Source organism: Apium graveolens, chromosome 5 (assembly GCF_009905375.1).
Source record: "Apium graveolens cultivar Ventura chromosome 5, ASM990537v1, whole genome shotgun sequence".
Lineage (NCBI taxonomy): Eukaryota > Viridiplantae > Streptophyta > Magnoliopsida > Apiales > Apiaceae > Apium > Apium graveolens.
In genome coordinates, this window is record NC_133651.1 from 229,265,090 (window position 1) to 229,285,772 (window position 20,683).

Here is a 20,683-nt window from a genome sequence, read left to right on the forward strand (position 1 = left end):
TTATTACATTTCAGAGAAAATTCAAAGCCATTCTTAACTAAACAGCTTCCACTAGTAATGTTTCTACGAATAGAGGGAACATGATGCACTCTAGTGAAAGATAAAATCCGCCCAGAAGCAAACTTCAGGTCCACTTTTCCTATTCCAAGCACTTGAGCAGCACTAGCATTCCCCATCGTCACTGTCACTCCATGAGTCTGTTGATAAGATACAAAAAGAGTAATATCAGCACAAATATGCATATTAGCTCCAGTATCAATCAAACATTCATTAGACAGATAAGTAGAAAGTAGCTCAGGGTTGTAGTTAACATACTCGTCGTTGGCGTCAGAGGCAACAACCTCACCAACAACCATGTTAGCCACAAGCCCACTAGTGGTTGCAAGTCCAAGCACAGTGTTTGCTTGAGCTACCACTCCAGCTTTCTTTGCTTTCTTCACAAGACATTTTTTACTCCAATGACCAGCATGTCCACAAGACCAACAAGGTTTGTTTTCCTTTGGTTTGTTAGCCTTGTTCTTGTCATTTTTCGGTTTAGTGTTATCCTTCTTACTGACATATTTCCTTTTCTGCCCAACAGTCACTACGTTCACCTTCGAACTACTCCTATGTTCAACATGCATCATATGTCCTTATTTGGACTTGTGCTGTTCCTGCACATAGATGTCCAGCATAAGGGTTGTCCATGTGATCTCTCCTTTCTGTCTTTTCAGGGAGAGAGCAAACTCATCCCAAGACTTAGGGAGTTTTTTAATCACAGCCATCACCTTAAACTTCTCAGGTAATTCCATTCCAGACTCACCCAAAGCATGTACCAACATCTCAAACTCATGTACTTGCTCAGTCATGGATTTGGTATCCACCAGCTTGTAATTAAGAAATCTCGCCAAAAAATACTTCTCAAGACCTTGAGAATCAGTATTATAGGTTTGGTCCAGCTTCTCCCACAACTGCTTAGCACTATAAGCATCGGATGAATAAACATCAAATAGAGTGTTAGCTAAAGCAGCCAGAATGGCAGCCCTAGCCACCCCATCCTTCTCCACCCATAGCGCATAAACAGTCAGAGTTTCAGGCTTTTCTTTATCCACAACAGGATGATCATACTATACCACCGGCCATAGACCCTTAACAGTTAACTAGAGTTTCACCTTTTTCTGCCAGCGAGAAAAAGAAGCCCCCCCACTGAATTTATCAGGCATGCCCGATAAATCAATAGGTTGTGGAAATCTGTACGTGGTCTAATCTATGGTGGACGCAGTAACTCCATAACCAGAACCAACAACAACAGGAGTCTCACCAACAAGAGTATCAGTTTCGTTAACCATCTCGTTAAATAACAATATAACAAATAAACTCTTCAAGATTGTTGTGAAAAGGAACAATAGTACGATGACTAAATAAACACAACGAGGAAGTTATATTACAAATAACAAGAACAAGGAAAATCACCAATAAAGAAAACAAGCCACGAAGGTTGAAAACATAAAATAATCAGAAACTGCTAAATAATACAAGACAAGAAAGAAAGCTTATCGTAATGAAGCTTTCACAGCTGAGTCACCAATCCCTCAAGAGGAAGAGGCTGTTCTTGAAGAGTTTATTGCCCCAACTTACTGTGTTCAGAGTCCGCAATAGCACTCCCAGGATAAAACAACAACAGAACACCGGGCTCACAGCAGCGCGATGCTCAACGGTGATCGGACCTCAGTCGCCCGAAAAACCTATGTATGTATGTATATTTTTCAGGGAGAGAGAAAGAGAAGGGAGATGGGGAGGCTGCTAGGGTTTTTCAGATCTATATATCTTTTCATCAAAAACATTTTTCTTCTTTTTAATCCCAAAAAAACGTAACTGATCAGTTTTAATTAACATAAATATTTTACTTAAACCATATTTCAATATGAATTTTTTTTAGAATGTAACAGTTAGACAGACCCAATTTACCAAGCCCAGGCCCATAAATTCTAGGCCCACTAACAAATTCTAACAAATAATATTTATATTAAAATATTATATTAAGTCACTATTTATTTAATTAAAACAATTGTAAAATCCCTCGCCTAGATCACCTCGCATATGTGAGACGCCGAGACATTCGCTCAAATCGCCCTTCAACCCGACTCCACCGGAGTCGTGTCATGTCATGGCGAGGCGAGGCGAGGCGAGGCGGCGGCGGCACGCGCGTGTGTGCGCGCGCGAGGCCCACACAACACCCATGCATACCCACATGCCTTAGTAGTTGTGCACCACACTTGCATGTTATACAATATAAAGCCACCAACTCTCTTTTACCATATCAATGTGGTACTTAAGTTTTTTACAACTTAATCAACCACAAACCCATTTCAAGCTAGCCATTACAACTCCATTTATTTATGGATTCCACTAAGAAAATATCTTGGATCCAAACATGAAAGTTTGAGTCCTCTTAGAAAGGAACAAAATTTCAACTATTAGTTATTGTTAAAAAAAACCCGGCAAGAATTCATGGCAATGAATTTATATTCATGCCCATGAATCTCTGTTTGTATCCCAGAAAAAATTCATGGCCATGAATTTATATTCATGCACATGAATCTCAGCTGTATCTCAAGTTGGTTCCATTTTCTAATAGTTTCCTCGATCATGTTGATGTTTTGGGGCAGACTTGGAGCGATTATTGACTTGAGTTGGATAGTTGTGTACAAATGATGTGCGAATCGGAAAGACTTTCAGAAATTGTGTAATTGCAGTTTACATGTGTGGAGTACTATGATATTTTGCATACTTGAGACTTGGCAGAAAAAAATGAATTTTGTAGGTAAATTCACTAAACCTTTACGAGACAACACTTGCTTTAATTGCCTGATTAATTGAATTACTAAAAGTCATTGATGTATAAACGTGTTTCGAGAGTGTTGATACTTGAGAGAGATTAACATACTCTAGTTAAATGACCACTTTAGTGACTTTAGCTTATAAGCCAGTTATTGTGTGAGCATGATGGACCTGACTGCCCTAGGTTTTTTAATCCTTGTTTAGAATCTAATAGTTTAGTGTTAATTTAGTTTTAGTTATTAGTTAGTAAGATATTATTCACACAATCGTTTTGCTATTGAAACAATCTATAGTTATTGAGTCGAAACTGATAGAGCCTATCTCCTTGTGGATTCGACCCGTACTTGCTAGTTTTTACTAACAACAGACACCGTGCACTTGTGATATATAAAATAAACACATCATTATTCATAATAATTATGAGGTATCAACTTATTGCTTAAAAAATACACAATACAATTGTCACATCTTGTTTTACAGTAAATTCCTACCAATACAATACAAATATACCATGTAGTATCAAATATTTAGTGGCAATTTGACAATGATATAATCGCATTTACATCACGCACATATTTTAAACGAAATTCATATCAACAGGGTACATACACACAAATACCATGTTATGAAATATTAAATCTTTTCCGGTAAGTCGACAATAATATAGCCACGATGGAATTTTTTTATGAACATAACACAAAAATAAGTTTGTAATGTCGCAATATCTATTATTAACTTGAATTTCAAATAATATCAAACAAAAATCAAAATTAATAAAAAAAATATGTAATATTTTAGAGTATGTTTGTGCCTCGCACGTGTTAGAACATCTCCGATGGTGTTACGAAAAATAATTGACTAAATTAACTTAAACTAATTGATATGTAAAATTTGTTGAACCTATAATGCAGTTTCCTCGGTGAAGTTATGATTAGCTATATTTTAAAAATAGCATGTTATTAATATTTGAAGTTATTATAAAGAGAATATATATTTTTATATGATAACCGATGACATGGAATTTTATTTGGGGTTCGACAAAACTTTTGCTTATTGGAGTGATGAATTTTTTAGATATTCTCTATAAATTTTATTTTTAATATGCCAACTAGATTTTTAGCTAATGGCTTGTTATGACCGGAGATACCCTTAGGTGGTTGGTTTAGTAGGCATTTACTCCATTGAAAACTATCTTATATGAAGAACAACATTGCTTTTATTATAGAATCTCATCATAAATTGTAAAATTTTATTTTAAAAATATAAAATTTGATGCTAATCTAGAATAATAAATATAATAAAAATATTATAATTAAAATTTGATAAAATTACTTGATTTTAAATTTGATTCTACAGTGTAATAATTTTTAATAAGTATGATTTTACTGTGATTACCAATTTAAACTTTTTTAATAATTTCAATATTTTTTAAATGAAAAGTTGTGTAACTTCGATTTTTAACCTGATGATTAAATTATATATTTATATATATTGAAAAATAAAATAATTATATATATTATATTTTTTAAATAATGATTGTACATGATTATGTATATAAGAGGGTACCCCGTGCTACCCTGGTTTAGTAATAACCAAAGTTTGATAATTATACTCGAACCAATTTACATTTTTGTATTTTTTTATTAATAGAGATTAGAGAGTAATTAAATTTAAACCTAACCGGAACATTCTCTCACCCGATTCTTGAGCACCGCCTAAGCGTCAAGACAAAAAATCTAACAAACCCGCATTGCAAGACACGCCAGCAACAAAGACATTAAATATACATTTTTTTCGCGCAACAATCCTTCCAAAAATGACAACCTTTTTTCAATCAGATTTCCGCACCGCTTTCCAGTTAGCAACCGCCTTGAGACTCTCCGTCCCATCCTTCCGCCGCCGTCCGACGTCGTTTTGCTCTCCTTCTCCACCGTCTCTACGTATTAGAGCGAGCGCTTTTTCAACAAACGAATTTAAAACAAATTTAACTGATTGTCCTTATAAAGTATCGAATAAGCCGTCTATTTGTACGGCCGACGAGCTTCATTATGTTTCTGTTAATTCTTCTGATTGGAGGCTCGCTCTTTGGCGCTATCTTCCTTCTCCTCAGGTACATATATATTTCGATAAATAAATATTCGATCGTATCGTAATTTTGCTGATTTGCTTCTCGCCGTATATGTATGTGGAATTGTTAAAATTCGTTACATGTTTGGGAATTATGCGTACTTGCATATATGCGTGTACATAAGTTGATTTATAATGTATTTTAAAATTGTGATTGAGTATAGGCTCCCAAGAGGAATCATCCGTTGTTGCTTCTATCGGGAGTGGGGACTAATGCCATTGGATATGATCTCTCAACTGAGGTCAGTTCATCATTTTTTTTCCCGAATTCTGTGTTTGTATTCGTTCTTGTTTGTTTTTTGAGTAACTGTTTGACATAATTTGGTTTGTTATTTACTATCCGTCACTTAGTTATGAGTTATTGATACTTTCCGAATTTTTAATGTTGCATTGGTTCGACAACATTGAGGTCCTAAAAGGCTGATCATGAAAAGCTAGTTCTGTCTGTGCGGTATTGATGCTTTATAACAGGAGGATATCATAATTGAACGTGCACAGATTTTGGTTATCAAGTATTATGTTATATATAGCCTGTACACAATTAGGTTCATAGAAAATTGAAGGAATCTTTAGCTGAATTATATAAACCTGGTTGTTAGCCATGAATTTATCTTATAAGTTTATAAGTATATTAGACTTAATATTAAATTAAACATGAAGATATTTGATGTTACTGTAGATGTTTTGTTTTGTTATGGAAATTAATTGTCTCTCTACCTTGTATGATTAGCTTGATATGCTATCGATCAGGTAGTAGAGCTCTTAAATTGATGTAAGATTAATATAAGCCAACTCTACCCACTAACATACGTCCTTAAGACTTTGAATCTGTATTTGCATTGAATTTGCAGTCTTCATTTGCCCGTCACATGTCCGGGCAAGGATATGACACATGGATTCTTGAACTTCGAGGTGCTGGACTGAGCATGGAAGCGTCAGAGGTGCAAGAGATTGAGAAATCTGCTCATGAAAAATCTGAGCAGATGGAAGGTGTTGCCAAAACTGCAACCGCTGGGGCTTCTGTATCACAGCTGGAAGATGTTGCCAAGACTGTAACTTCCGGGGCTTCTTCTGCATCACCTCAATCGACCAATGTTCAGAGTGACTCAACAGTAATCGGGATGTGTGGTGGTAAAGAAGAAACCCCAGTAGTATTACCTACTGTATTTAATGAATCAAGATTGGTGACCAAGTTGACAGAGTTTTTTATGAACGTATCAGGAAGAGTCTCCGGATTTCTCAGTGAAGGTCATTCACATATTGTAGTGACCAAATTTTTTGATCAGTTATCTCATTCTCAACTCTGTAAGGAGTCTTATCTTTCAGAGGCTTTTAATGAAGCAAGGGAAAAACTTTCAAGATTGTTGGAATCAAAACAGGACTCAGCTGTTGCTAGTCAAGTATGGGATTTGAGTCAAAAACTTATAACCATTATTGAAGAAAGTCAACGCACTGTTTCACCCCCACTAAATGATTTACAAGAGCGATTCATTAGCACTGTAGAAGAACTTCAAAGACAACTGGAGTTGATTGTGAAGTATGATTGGGACTTTGATCATTATCTGGAGGAAGATGTTCCTGCTGCGGTGAGGTGAAATTTACCCTTGTTGGGTGTTATAAATGCGATGCTGATTCATATTTGTATTTATTTTTGCTTATCATAACCTTCAAACATTTCTAAAAAGTAGCTAGTTGTAGTACCGGCTAATTCTATAGAGTTTTCAAGCTACCTTTTGTTTGATTATCATTTTTTTATGAAGAACTTGTACTTTTATTCCCAAGAATAGGTGAAATGGTAGTGATTCGTTCTAATATTTAATTAAGGCATCAGTTTAAACAAGGGATTCATATATCTTTTCTTCTCATGATGTGCATGTTTTTATCAAGAGCTTATTAATTTCCTTTATACGGTTGTATTAGCAGTGTGCATACACTTGTTGATTGTGATTATTTTGATTATTGTAGATGGAATATATAAAGGGATTAAGTAAACCAGAGGACGGTAAATTGCTTGCGGTTGGGCACTCCATGGGTGGGATCTTGCTATATGCACTGCTGTCACGATATGGTAATGGGCATGTTAACTTAATCTTATAACGCTGTTGGACTAACTGCCCTTATGATATTGTGATATCAATGGTGTAATAGGTTGCATCTGTGTAAAACTTGCTTTATATTGTAATAACTATTTATGTGTTCATTTGCAAAGGTCATGAAGGAAGTGAATCTGACTTGGCAGCTATAGTGACATTGGCATCTTCACTTGACTACAGGTCTTCAAAATCGTCGCTGAAACTACTCGTACCCCTTGTAAGAGCATTTAATATATAAATCCACCCTATGTTTGTTTTCATCATCATTATTTATGATTTATGCGGTAACACTTGCCAAACTGCACTTTGCATTCAGGCTGAGCCTGCACAGGCTCTAAACCTTCCGGCTGTTCCATTGGGGGCATTATTGACCATGGCATATCCACTGTCTTCGCGTCCTCCTTATGTGTTATCTTGGATCAATCATATGATATCGGTCGGGGATATGATGCATCCGGAGTTGTTAAAAAAGCTAATTTTAAACAATTTCTGTAAGTGCAAAGTACTTATTTCAATATGACATTCTTGTGTAGCTTGTTGGGTTGTAGATAACTAGTCACAGACTACTGATTTCCGTATAACATTCTTGTGTTACAGCAGGTTAAGTTGTAGATAACTAGTCATGCTAATGCTTCTTCTGTGAATCTTTACAAAGTGTCCTAATGGAAACATATATGTGGTTGACGTATTTTTAGATACTAAAAGGTGGATGAGAGAAACATGTGTTGTAACACCTGTACATTTGAGAGAGAAATGAAGCACTGCATACTGCATATAGTGATCCTTGTTAACAGAGATGCAATCTGCTGTTTGATATTTAGCACTAGTAATAAGTTTTACTTTTTCTATTTTCTTAATTCTCCGGAGGCAACAAATGACTTTAGTATCAGTTTTGTTAACTAAACTGTCATTGATCATTTGACAGTTAGAAAAATGAACTTTGTAACTTTGTGGGAAAACCCACTGTATCTGCATGCAAGTGCAGATTGGAAATCATGAGAGTAGTGCCTCTATGAAATGGATATTAATTTCGGAACAATTGTGGCAAACCTATGTAATCATCTAAAACTGATTGCCACTTGGCCCACTTCAACTTTGTATGAAGTAGGGTCCATTGTTTGCAAAAGCAGAAGCTTGAAGGTTGTAGCTATTAAAGCTTGAGTTCTGTTTGACTTTCTGTTTTATTAGTAATTTGGAGTATTTTTCTTTTTCACGCTAGCCTTATAAAAATGTTAGGCCTCCTTGAAATATATCTGTTTTTGAACACTTAACAACTACTTCATATTATTATATTTCTGCGGTTGTAAAATAGACCGTGTCAACAATTTTCTTATTTTGTATGTTGTTCAATCAGTCAATCAGCAGGTTTCTATGGATTTTAGATCCCAAAAGGCCCAACACTAGCATATGGGTCTTGACATTATTTCCAAAAGCCAAAAGCCTGCATCAAGGAAATTATTATCACAGTTAGTAAATACCTGCAGTAAGGAAACTATTGTTACAGTTTAGAATAGGAAATAACAGAAGTAGAAAGATGATTATACCCTGACCATATATTCTGGCCACTACTCTTATACCCTGGTCGCACTTGAACATTCTATATATTAATATAGAGAAGCTAAAATTATTGTCAAATACAAAGTTTTGACTTCAGTAGAACCTTTGTTGAAGACTAAGTCACAGTTCTAAACCGACAAAATGTATAAGGACGCAGAATGTTCTAGGTTGTGCTTGGTAAGGGATTATATAGAATTACAAATTAGGTTCATGGTAAATTGGTAATAAAAATTATGCCATCACCTCACGGTTTATGCTACTTTGTATACCATTTCCTTTATGAATAGACTGTAACATTAGTTTCATAAAACTGACAGGTACTATACCAGCCAAACTTCTATTGCAACTGGCTACAGCTTTTAGGGATGGTGGCCTATGTGACAGAAGTGGTAAATTTTTCTATAAAGACCATCTACATAAAAGCAATGTACCTGTCTTGGCAGTGGCAGGAGATAAAGACCTAATCTGCCCAATCGAAGCCGTACAAGGTATATTATTAACGGCCCATCAAATTGGAAATTGGAAATGATTGTACTACTTCATTTATATGTAGTTTACCTAATTGGTGTCATTTTAAAAATAGACACAGTGAAGCTCATACCCAAGCACTTGGTCACTTACAAAGTCTTTGGAGTCGAAGAAGGACCATGTTATGCTCATTATGATTTGGTGGGGGGTCGGCAGGTATTTATTTTCTTGCTATTATTTATAATTCCCATTATATAGTGGCGCCTACTAGGATTTTTCTTGCCATGTGTTAGCTGCAATGTCTTGGTTAATTGCAGGCAGTTGATCAAGTATTCCCCTGCATAGCCAAATTTTTAAGCCATCATGACGGTTGAGCTTCACTCTTTGTTGGTTTGGCAAGGAACACAGATATTCTATTTTTCTCCTAGGTAGATCAGAAGATATTTGTTTAGATCAGCCCCTAATATAAATATAACTACCTCCCCCACCACAAAGTAAGGGGGATTGAGACCCTTACCAGTGAGCAATGAAGTATTGAGAACAATCATGAATTTAAATACTTTGAAGTTGTAAGAGAAATAAGTTTAGTAATTTTGTTAAAATGTATGATAAGAGCAAGTCCAGTGCAATGCTAAAAGATGTGCTATTTCTGTAATATAGCATTAAAAATAAAACACACCTCTCTGATGCAATGCTAAACTTGGTTATAAAATAGAAAATGCTATAATTCGTTCAAAATGAATTATAGAACCAAGTATAGGTGTTGCTATACTTGCCACTATAAAATCACATTTTGGTTTCATATAATAGAAATAGCTAATGTATTTTAGCACTGGCATTGGACGTGCTCTAACAGATTCTTATCTGTAATTCTTATCTGTTTATCTTGATATGGGAAGAAAGCTATGCATTATCTGAATGTTAGTTTACATATAATCAGTTTAAGTTGTGACTAAGTCATTGTATCATTTGTATGTAATTACAAGTGGTTGAGCTTGCATGTCGTTTGCAAATATACAAAGTGTGAAAATTAAATTCCTCGAATTTTATCTTGCACACAAAATAAAATAGGGAAAATAAATTGATAAGTCCTTAAACTATTTCTGTTTTATTCGATAGGTCCCTGAACAAAAAATTTCGCAAATCGGGTCCTTTAACTGTCAAATTTTTTTGGATCAGGTCCTTCCGTTAAAGAGATTCTGACGCAGTCAGAATTTTGCTGATGTGGCGGTGAATTTGACTAAAAAGACACAAAAAATGAAATTAGACACAAAAAAATGAAATTAAGACATAAAAAATAACATCACATGCCATGCACATGAATTTTAAAACGTTATATTTTAACTTAAAATCAATATAATGTTAAAATCAATATAATTTTTTAACCTAATAATTTATTATTTTTATTAATTAATTTAATTTAATTTATACTAAAATGTTAGGTCTAACATAAATACAACGTGAAATCTATCCCAATTACCTAAAATTCAAATACTATAATATTATAAGTGAAATGATATGTATAATTTCAATGAAAAATAGTATTACAAAATTGAGATATCTTTAAATAAATAATTAAAATTCATTTAATTATAATAAGATTAATAAATCAGTTAAGTGTCAAAGTTCAATAAACCAAAAATTACAATAAAATTCTAATTGTAAAACAAACTAACTAAAGTATTAATATAAAAATATGAGTACCGTCCCACCAAACGTTGTTTTAATAATATAATATAGATGTGTTATATCATTATAAATTTTAAATAACTATATATCATTAGACACATTATACAGATTTATTTTCAAATTTAAGATCATAACTATCTAGATTTTTTAACCTGTTCATAGTACGAAATCCATTTATGTCATTAACTTCATAAATACATATATATTGTATTTTATTATCTTTTATAGTTTATTTGTTTCATAATAAAAAATAAATGTTATATAAAAATAAAATCTTAATATTAAAAATAGCCCGCACTGATAATATGTTATGTGTATGTATATGAATAGTGGATTCTGTTAACGTCTGTATATGAACTATTATGTCTTTTTTATTTAATTACGTTTTTCTGTCAATTTACACGTCAGCTATCGATGTTTTAAAGTTCACTGCCACGTCAGAAAGATTCTAACACCGTCAGAATCTTTTTAACGGAATGACCTGATCCAAAAAAAATTGAAAGTTAAAAGACTCGATTTGCGAAATCTTTTATTCAGGACCTATCGAATAAAACAGGAATAGTTCAGGGCATATCATTTACTTTTCCCAATAAAATATTAAGCGGAGCAAATCAAACTTTGGGAAGGCAAAGTGGTACCAGGGAGAGCAGCTATGGATTGTAGTATAAAAATGCTGCAGGACTGGAAGGAAGCCAAGGCCAGAGGGGGGGACAGTGGGGATAAGCCACAACTCTCACACAACATGCAACTCGATGAATTGGAAGACTCCAGAAGTTGGGGAATATAAGGTTAATGTTGATGCTTCATGGTTCTAGGGAGCAGGGTCTTTCTCTGTAGGCATGGTTCTGCGAAATCATAGTGGGACTTTCGTCGAGGGTCGAACTGTTACTCTCCCTCAAGCTGTGGATGCGTTGAAAGCTGAAGTTTTAGGTAGGTATAAGAGAAGTTCTCTTGTGGGTGAAGAACATGGAAGAAAGGAAGGTAAAGGTGGAGTCGAACTCACTAGTAGCAGTCAATGCAATCAATGGCAAGAACAAGTTTCTTTTAGAAGTTGGCCACATCATTGATCATTGTAGAATCATGCTTCAGTCGTTGCCAAGTGTTAGTGTCAAATTTATTCGAAAGCAAGCTAATGAGGTAGCTCATGGTCTAGCTAAAATGCTTTGTCTTTGTTATTTTCACGTCTGCTCCTACCCATTTGGTCGAGACTTGTAACTTTGATGCTTCTTGAATGAAATTCTAATTCTGTTTCAGAAAAAAAATGTGGAGCATGTGACGACCGAGAATCTTGCGACGTAATTAAGTCAATAAAGTATGATTTATGTGATGTGATTATAAAATATGTGATTTAAGTGATAATTAAATGTCTTTATTGTATATTAGTATCTGAGAGCGTAGATAGACGCGTTCCAATTTAAAGAGTCAGGTTAGGAATTAAGCTGTGTTGTCGGGCCGTCAGGCAGAACGTGACCCGATACGCGAAAAGAGGAGTAATGATAAAAAGGGAAATTTTTATGATCAGACATGAGTTGTCATGTGTCAGAATATGTGCTTGCTGGTCTGTATGCGTGATTACGTGATCAGTTAATATTTTATGGATTTAAGGGAATTATTTGATTTAAATAAGGTTTATTTAACCTTCGCACATTTTTATAAAATTATCTGAGTAAGGTAAAGGCATGAGACTTGTTTTGTTATCTTCGAAATAGTCCTAGAGACTTTCTAAAAATGATAGACGGATTTATTTTGGTGATCGTGCATTTTAAATTGATTTTTATGTGATAAAATGCTATTATTAGCACAAACTTGTAAAAATCGTATAAAATCAACCGTACGCTCAAAAGTTTATTATGAGTAATGGCTGGAAAGCTAATTTCGAGATCTACGTCTTAAAATTGTCACTCGCAATAATTTTCGACTTTACGAGAGGGATAAATTCAATATTCAATTTCTATCTTATTTGAGTAAAAAGAGAAGCTAAATAAAAAATAAAGGGGAATTAGTGAATTACCAAATTATCCCTGCCCCTTATTATATATAAACTCATTCTCTTCCCCTTTCTTTCTTTTCCACCAGACCACTTCCTTATTTTTTCCCATTTTCTCATTCTTCTCTCTCTCTCTCTCTCTCTCTCTCTCTCTCTCTCTCTCTCTCTCTCTCTCTCTCTCTCGGTACATCTCTCTTCTTCACTTGATTTTTATGGATTCTTCCATAGAACTTCATCCTTGTTTTATATATAAGCTTTGATCCACTTGCATGTGTGGTTTGGTACTTGCATGCGGATGTGTGTGTGTATGTGTAGGCTCGGTTTTGCCGAGTTCTTGTTATATAGAATTAAGATGATGTGAATTTGTGATGATCGTGTCTTGCATGTGTTTGTTGTTGTGATTTTTAGAAGTAATCGGAGGTTTCGTGGTTGGACACCCTCGAATGAGGGCACCACCGTGAAGCCACCGCCACCGGTGATGAACTCCGGTGAACCGGTGGTGAGTGATGATGTAATCACTGAGCTCTACCACACCAAAAACTCATTTTTTGATTGTTGCATAAGTTATTCTTGAAAAACCCGAATGAATCCTAGATTTTTTAGAAAAATAAATGCGATTGTTCTTGATGAAATGATTTGTTCATGCATGTTCTTAGTGGTAAATAAGAGATTTGACTAGTTGAGGATTTAGAGAATCAAAATAAAAATTGCTTGTATTGTTTTGCTTAAAAAAAACCGAATGGTTCTTGTTTATTAAGTTGGTTTTATGATGAAAATAAGTTGATTGATAAAAGGATCTTTATGATTGTTTTAAAAGTATTTGGACTTATGTAATTGATTTGGATGCTTAAGAAATCAAATTTGAGGGTTGCATATTAAGGTTTTCGTTCGGCCTTTGTACTAATAAAAAAGGAATTGGATTTTGTGACTTGATCTTGGTGTAAACTATGTTTAATTAGTGAGAAATGAGATTGCATGTTGGTTTAAAAGAAGAATTAGTGATGCATGTCATTGTTTGGTTCTTGAGTTGTGATTTATGGTTATAGCCGAATGAAAAATGAGTCTAAAAGAGATTGGTTTGATGCTAAGTGAATGCATGCATGATTAATTAGGAAAATTGATTAGGGTTTGAATCATTAAGTGATGTTTTGATGTGTAATTCGAAAATTGTGGTTAAAATGAGTGTTTGATTTAATTAAGTGGTGAACTTGAATTGCATGTAAACATATATGTGTGGTTATAGTTCGAATTTTGTTGATTAAAGGAAAATGATTCTTTAAGGATTTTTGAATGAGTTATGTGTTTATGTGAACTAAGTAAGTATTTGGTTGATTTTGTGGTTGGTATTTGCAATAAGGCCGAATAGGCCCTAAGAGTTAAAGATCAAAACTTGGTTTTTGATAATCGAAAGAATGATCGGGTATGTATATGTAAATGTCTATGGATTTGATTGTTTGATTATAGTATGTGGTTCGAATTAAGGAATAAAAGAAAAGGGAGCTAAGTTGATTGATTTTAAAAGCTATAAGTGATAGTTATGGTTGTAAAGATTTAGTGGTGTATGAATCGTTTGATTTAAAGAATAGTTGAGATTAAAGCAAGTATAAGTTGATTATTGAGTATTTATAAAGGCTATGAGAAAAGTATGTGTTATGTGCTATGTGTATGTGTGTATATAAGCTATATTCGTATAGTTCGAGTCAAAAGTATAGTCGAGCTATCGTAATGAGTGAACGTTCTGGGAACGAGAGTTGAGAATATAATTAAGGTTTTGGGTTTGATTGTAGATTCGGAGCGTGAGGGCATTCAGGCTAGGAAAGGGAAAGGGATACTAGGTGGCAGTAATTCAACCTTCAGGATAGCGAATTCAGGCAAGTAACTCTAATTACTTGTGTAAATAGTTATAGAGAGGATATTGTTCATGCCATGTAGAGTATTGAACTATTAAAAGAATGAACCCCTGTTATTGATTTGAGATACCCTGTCTTTGATCTTGTAAAACTGTTATTGATAAGCTTATTGATTCAACCCTTTGGTAACCTATCTTCCTGTTCAAATTATTTGTCATACCATGAACTGTTATGTTAGATATATTTGATAATGTCATGGCTAATATGATTTATGTTTAGTTTTTTCAGATCTTACTTAACAGGACAAATCAGTACTTAACTAGGAATTAGTACTTATACTGGAAGTCAGGACTTAAGGATATCAATACTTATATTATCAGGAGATAATCATCAGAAAATGGATATCAGATTTTAAGTGCTGAAGGACGTTCAGATAAGGACAATAGCTGATTAAAGGAAAGAAGATCAAGATAAACATAAGAAGAGATATGCATGAAGAAGGAATTCTATGAAGAATAGAATACTTGAAAGAAAAGATATCTGATTGATATATTTTAGGAAGCAGAATTATATTCCATATCAATTAGCGATTATCTTGTAACTGTGTAGTATATAAACACAGACATAGGGTTTACACTATAAGTGTTATCATATTCGAGAAGATTATTCATTGTAACCTTAGGAGCTCTCGTGATATTTGTTCATCACTGAGAGGTAACAGTTACATACTGTAACAGAGTTTATTGTTTCAGTAAAGTTTGTTTTCTGTTACTTGAAATATTAAAAGTTCGATTTGATTGTATTTTACACTCTATTCACCCCCTCTACAGTGTGTGTGACCTAACAAGTGGTATCAGAGCTTATCTGTTAACGCACATACAGTTAAAGATCCAAACACAATCATGTCTGACACAGAAACTCCAACTAAGCCTACCAAAATTGAAGAACCTCCAAAGACACAAATTCAAAGTCGGTATGAAACCATCAGAGTTCCCATACTGAGACCATCTGAATATGCCATATGGAAGGTGAGGATGACCATGTTTCTGGAAGCTACAGATCCAGAATATCTTGATAAAATCAAGGAAGGACCTCACAAACCAACCAAGCTCGCTGTTGCAGTTGCAGGTGAAGCAGCAAAGACCGTACCAAAGGAGAAGAGTGATTATACTGCTGAAGATATCGCATCAATTGCTAAGGATGCTAAGGTACGACACTTACTGCATAGTGCCATTGATAATGTAATGTCAAACAGGGTAATTAACTGCAAGACTGCTAAGGAGATATGGGATGCTCTGGAAACAAGGTGTCAGGGAACTGATACAATTAAGAAGAACAGGAAGACAATACTCACTCAAGAGTATGAACACTTTGACTCAAAGGCTAATGAGTCATTGACTGATTTATATGATAGATTTGTCAAACTCTTGAATGATCTGTCACTGGTTAATAAGGAGTATGATCTTGAAGATTCAAACCTTAAATTCCTGTTAGCTCTTCCTGAATGTTGGGATTTAAAGGCAACAACAATAAGAGACAACTACAGTCTTGATGAAACAACTCTTGATGAAATTTATGGAATGCTCAAGACTCATGAACTTGAGATGGAACAAAGAAGCAAGAGGAAAGGAGGAAAGTCAAGGACAGTTGCTCTTAAGGCTGAAGAAGAATCCCCCAAGGCAGCTACCTCAAGGAAAGACAAGGTTAAAGCTCTTTTCACAAAGTCTGATACTGAGTCATCAAATTCTGAAAGTGATGATGACTCAGATTCTGAAAGCTTGCCTGAGACTGATGCTGATGAGGAGATGATGAAGCTGTGTGCTCTTATGGTGAAAGGGATTACAAAGATTGCATACAAGAAGTTTAGGAAGGGAAAGAAGTTTTCCAGGAAAGGCACAAGTTCTGATAAGAAGAGTTTCAGAAGATCTGAGGGCAGAGGAGGAAAGTCTGATAGAGGAGATTATACCAATGTCAAATGCTATAACTGTGGTGAGAAAGGCCACATATCTCCTGATTGCAAGAAGGCAAAGGGTGACAAAGGCAAGGCTCTTGTCACAAAGCAGAAAAGCTGGACAGACACCTCAGACTCTGAAAGTGAGAAGAACTATGCATTGATGGCAAATGCTGATAAAGAAAGTGCTGAGAGCAGTTCTGAAGCTGCTGAAACAAAGGTACCTCAGACTACTTATGCTTTTCATACTGATGATATTAATGAGTTGAGAAGATATCTTAAAACCATGTTTGTTAGTTATAGAGATCAAACTTTAACATGTGAAAGATTAACTTCTGAAAATCTTGCTTTTAAGAAAAGAAATGATTTCTTAGAAAAAGAGTTAGTTATGTTCCATCAAACTTAGAAGGATAGAGATAATGCTCTTTATGTTAGGGATGAAGTGCTAAAAATGAATGAATCTCTAAAAACTGAGTTAGAAAAGGAAAGAGAGATAATCAGGACTTGGACTAACTCTGGCAGAACAACTCAAAATTTGCTAAGTAGTGAAAATTGGAAAGAGGGCTTAGGTTATGGAGAGGATAAGAATGATAAAGGAACTGTAGAAATTAAGCCTGTTGTTAAGCAAAAGCCAAAGTTAAAAGCTGTTAAGTTTGTAACTGTAAAGTCTGATAATGTGAAATCAGAAGTTAAAGTGGAATTAACTTCTGACAAACTAAAACAGGAAAAGATAGCTGAAGTAAACGTAGGCTTAATGACTAAGAAGCAGCTTAAGCATAAGCTGAAAGATGTTAAGAATGCAAACAAGGTTAAATCACCTAGGAAAAATAGGAATGGAAAGGAAGGTGTGAATAAAAGCAATGATTATAAACCTGTTCCTGATGCTCCTAGGAAAACGTGTCATAACTGTGGAAGTTCTAACCATCTGGCTTCTTTTTGCAGGAAGAATAAGAACATAAACTCCTTACCTTCAAAATCAGGAGTTAAGAGTCAGTTTGTTAGATATAAACCACAAAATCCTTGTTTTCATTGTGGTAGTTTATGGCATTCCATTTATACTTGTAAGGAATATCATAGTTTGTACTATAATTATTATCAAATAAAACCTTCTTTGAAGAAAGTTTCCATTGTTAAAGTCTGATAGTGTAAGTTCTGATAAGAAAAATGTTAACATAAACTCTGATGCTAAGTCCGCTGCAAATGTTAACAAACTTGATAAGGCCAAAGGATCCAAGCAAGTCTGGGTCCTTAAAACTAATAATTAATGGTCTTTGTGATTGCAGGGCAACATGAAAAATATCCTAGTTCTGGACAGTGGATGTTCAGGACATATGACTGGAAATAAAGCCCTGCTATCAGACTTTGTGGAGAAAGCTGGCCCAAGTATTTCTTATGGAGATGGCAACATTGGAAAAACATTGGGATATGGCAATATCAATCTTGGGATTGTCATCATTAAAGAAGTAGCTCTAGTCTCAGGACTTAAACACAATCTGCTGAGTATAAGTCAAATCTGTGACAGAGGTTATCATGTTGATTTCTTTGAAGAACACTGTGAAGTTGTGAGTAAATCTAAATTCAAGGTTGTTCTGAAAGGATACAGGCGTGGTAACATTTATGAAGTTATGCTTTCAACAAGTACTGATAGTTCTGCAATCTGTCTGATGAGTAGAGCATCAATTGAAGAAAGCTGGAATTGGCACAAGAAACTCTCTCATTTAAATTTCAACAATATAAATGAGCTGGTCAAGAAAGATCTTGTGAGAGGACTGCCAAAGTCAGTATTTGCTCCTGATGGTCTTTGTGATTCTTGTCAGAAGGCCAAACAAAGAAAATCTTCATTCAAGAGCAAAACTGAATCATCAATTCTTGAGCCTTATCATCTATTACATGCTGATCTATTTGGTCCAGTAAATGTCATGTCTATTGCAAAGAAGAAATATGCATTAATCTTGATTGATCATCTATTACATGGGTGTATTTCTTGCACACAAAAAGTGAAATTGCATCTATCTTGATTGATCATGTCAAACATCTGGATAAATTGGTCAAAGATTCTGTAAAAACAATAAGGAGGGATAATGGCACTGAGTTCAAGAATTTGATAATGGAAGAGTTCTGTAAAAACCATGTAATTAAGCAGGAATTTTCTGCTCCTGGAACTCCACAGCAAAATGGAGTTGTTGAAAGGAAGAATAGAACTCTCATTGAAGCTGCACGTACAATGCTTGAAGAAGCAAAGCTTCCAACCTATTTCTGGGCTGAAGCTGTGCATACTGCTTGTTTTACTCAAAATGCAACACTCATTAACAAGCAAGGAAAAACACCATATGAGATGGTGAAGAAAAAGAAGCCAAATCTGAAGTACTTTCATGTATTTGGATGCAAGTGTTTTGTTCTCAAGACTCATCCTAAACAGCTATCCAAGTTTGATCTAAAAGCTGATGAAGGAATATTTGTTGGATATCCACTTTCCACAAAAGCCTTCAGAGTCTATAATTTGAGAACAAAAGTGGTCATGGAATCTATCAATATCTCTTTTGATGACGAAAAGATTACTGGTCTTGAAGATTTTATTGACCATGATCAGCTGAGATTTGAAAATGAAGACTCAAATTCTGATACTGAAAATCCTGACAGTCTAAGTCCTGATACTGTAAACTCTGATGGATTAAACTCTGATGTTATTGAAACTGTGGTGACTACGCCAAAGGAAGATGCACCTATCCAGGGGGAGCATACTCAAGATCTTACCACATCTCAAGAAGCATCAGAACATACATCTGGCTCTTCAAGTTCTGATTCGTCAAGTTCTGATAAGCCAAGTTCTGATAGTGCTGAAAATCTAAATTCTGAAGAATCTAACTCAGAGAGCATAGTTTCAGGGGGAGCATCAGAAAATGAAAATGAAGACAGCATGGATCATGGGGGAGCATCCAGTTCTAGAGAAAACCTTCCATCTGCAAGGAAGTGGACTAAATCACATACACCTGATTTGATAATTGGAAATCCTGATGCAGGTGTCAGAACTAGAATAGGTACTTCAAACGAATGTCTTTACAATTCTTTTCTCTCTCAGACTGAGCCAAAGAAAGTGGAAGAAGCTCTTCAAGATGCTGATTGGGTGTAAGCAATGCAGGAAGAGTTAAATGAATTTGAAAGAAACAAAGTCTGGACCCTAGTGCCAAGACCAAAGAATAGATCTGTTGTTGGTACAAAGTGGGTATTCAGAAACAAAACTGACAGTGATGGCATAATTACAAGGAATAAGGCAAGGCTGGTTGCAAAAGGATATTCTCAACAGGAGGGAATTGATTATGATGAAACATTTGCACCAGTTGCTAGATTAGAAGCCATAAGGATATTTTTGGCTTATGCTGCTCACAAGAAGTTTACTGTCTTTCAAATGGATGTGAAAAGTGCTTTTCTCAATGAAGAATTGGAAGAGGAAGTATATGTTGAACAACCTCCAGGCTTTGTAGATTCCAAACATCCAGATTACGTCTACAGGCTTGATAAAGCACTTTATGGACTTAAGCAAGCTCCTAGAGCATGGTATGAGACTTTAACTAAGTTTCTTCTGGAAAGTGGATTCAACAGAGGGACTATAGACAAAACACTGTTCTACCTCAACCATGGAAAGGACTTACTTCTGGTCCAGATTTATGTTGATGATATCATTTTTGGGTCTACAAATGGCAGACTTTGCAAGAAGTTTGCCAAACTGATGCAGTCAAGGTATCAGATGAGTATGATGGGGGAACTTAGCTATTTTCTGGGCCTTCAAGTCAAGAAGAATGAAGAAGGCACTTTTATTTGTCAAACTAAGTACACCAGAAACTTGCTGAAGAAATTTGGAATGCAAGATTGTTCAAGTGCATCCACTCCCATGGCCACTACAACAAAACTGGACAAGGATACTGGTAAATTAGTAGATATTACTGATTACAGAGGTATGATTGGCTCTCTACTCTATCTAACTGCTAGTAGACCTGATATCATGTATGCTACCTGTCTTTGTGCAAGATTTCAAGCAGATCCAAGAGAACCTCACTTAACAGCTGTAAAAAGAATATTCAAGTATCTTAAGGGGACAACTGATCTGGGATTGTGGTATCCCAGAGAATCAGATTTTAAACTA

At 35.0% G+C, this 20,683-nt stretch overlaps 1 protein-coding gene across 1 annotated transcript; it reads left to right on the forward strand.

The window, feature by feature from the left end:
* The first annotated feature begins 4,538 nt into the window (after positions 1-4,538).
* LOC141724918 (uncharacterized) lies at positions 4,539-9,984 on the forward strand. Its single transcript, XM_074527217.1, has 9 exons — positions 4,539-4,930; positions 5,112-5,189; positions 5,799-6,533; positions 6,913-7,015; positions 7,157-7,257; positions 7,357-7,531; positions 8,915-9,085; positions 9,181-9,281; positions 9,383-9,984. The coding sequence occupies exons 1-9, from the start codon at positions 4,637-4,639 to the stop codon at positions 9,437-9,439; spliced, it is 1,815 nt and encodes a 604-aa protein (XP_074383318.1). The 5' UTR covers positions 4,539-4,636; the 3' UTR covers positions 9,440-9,984.
* Positions 9,985-20,683: the final 10,699 nt, after the last annotated feature.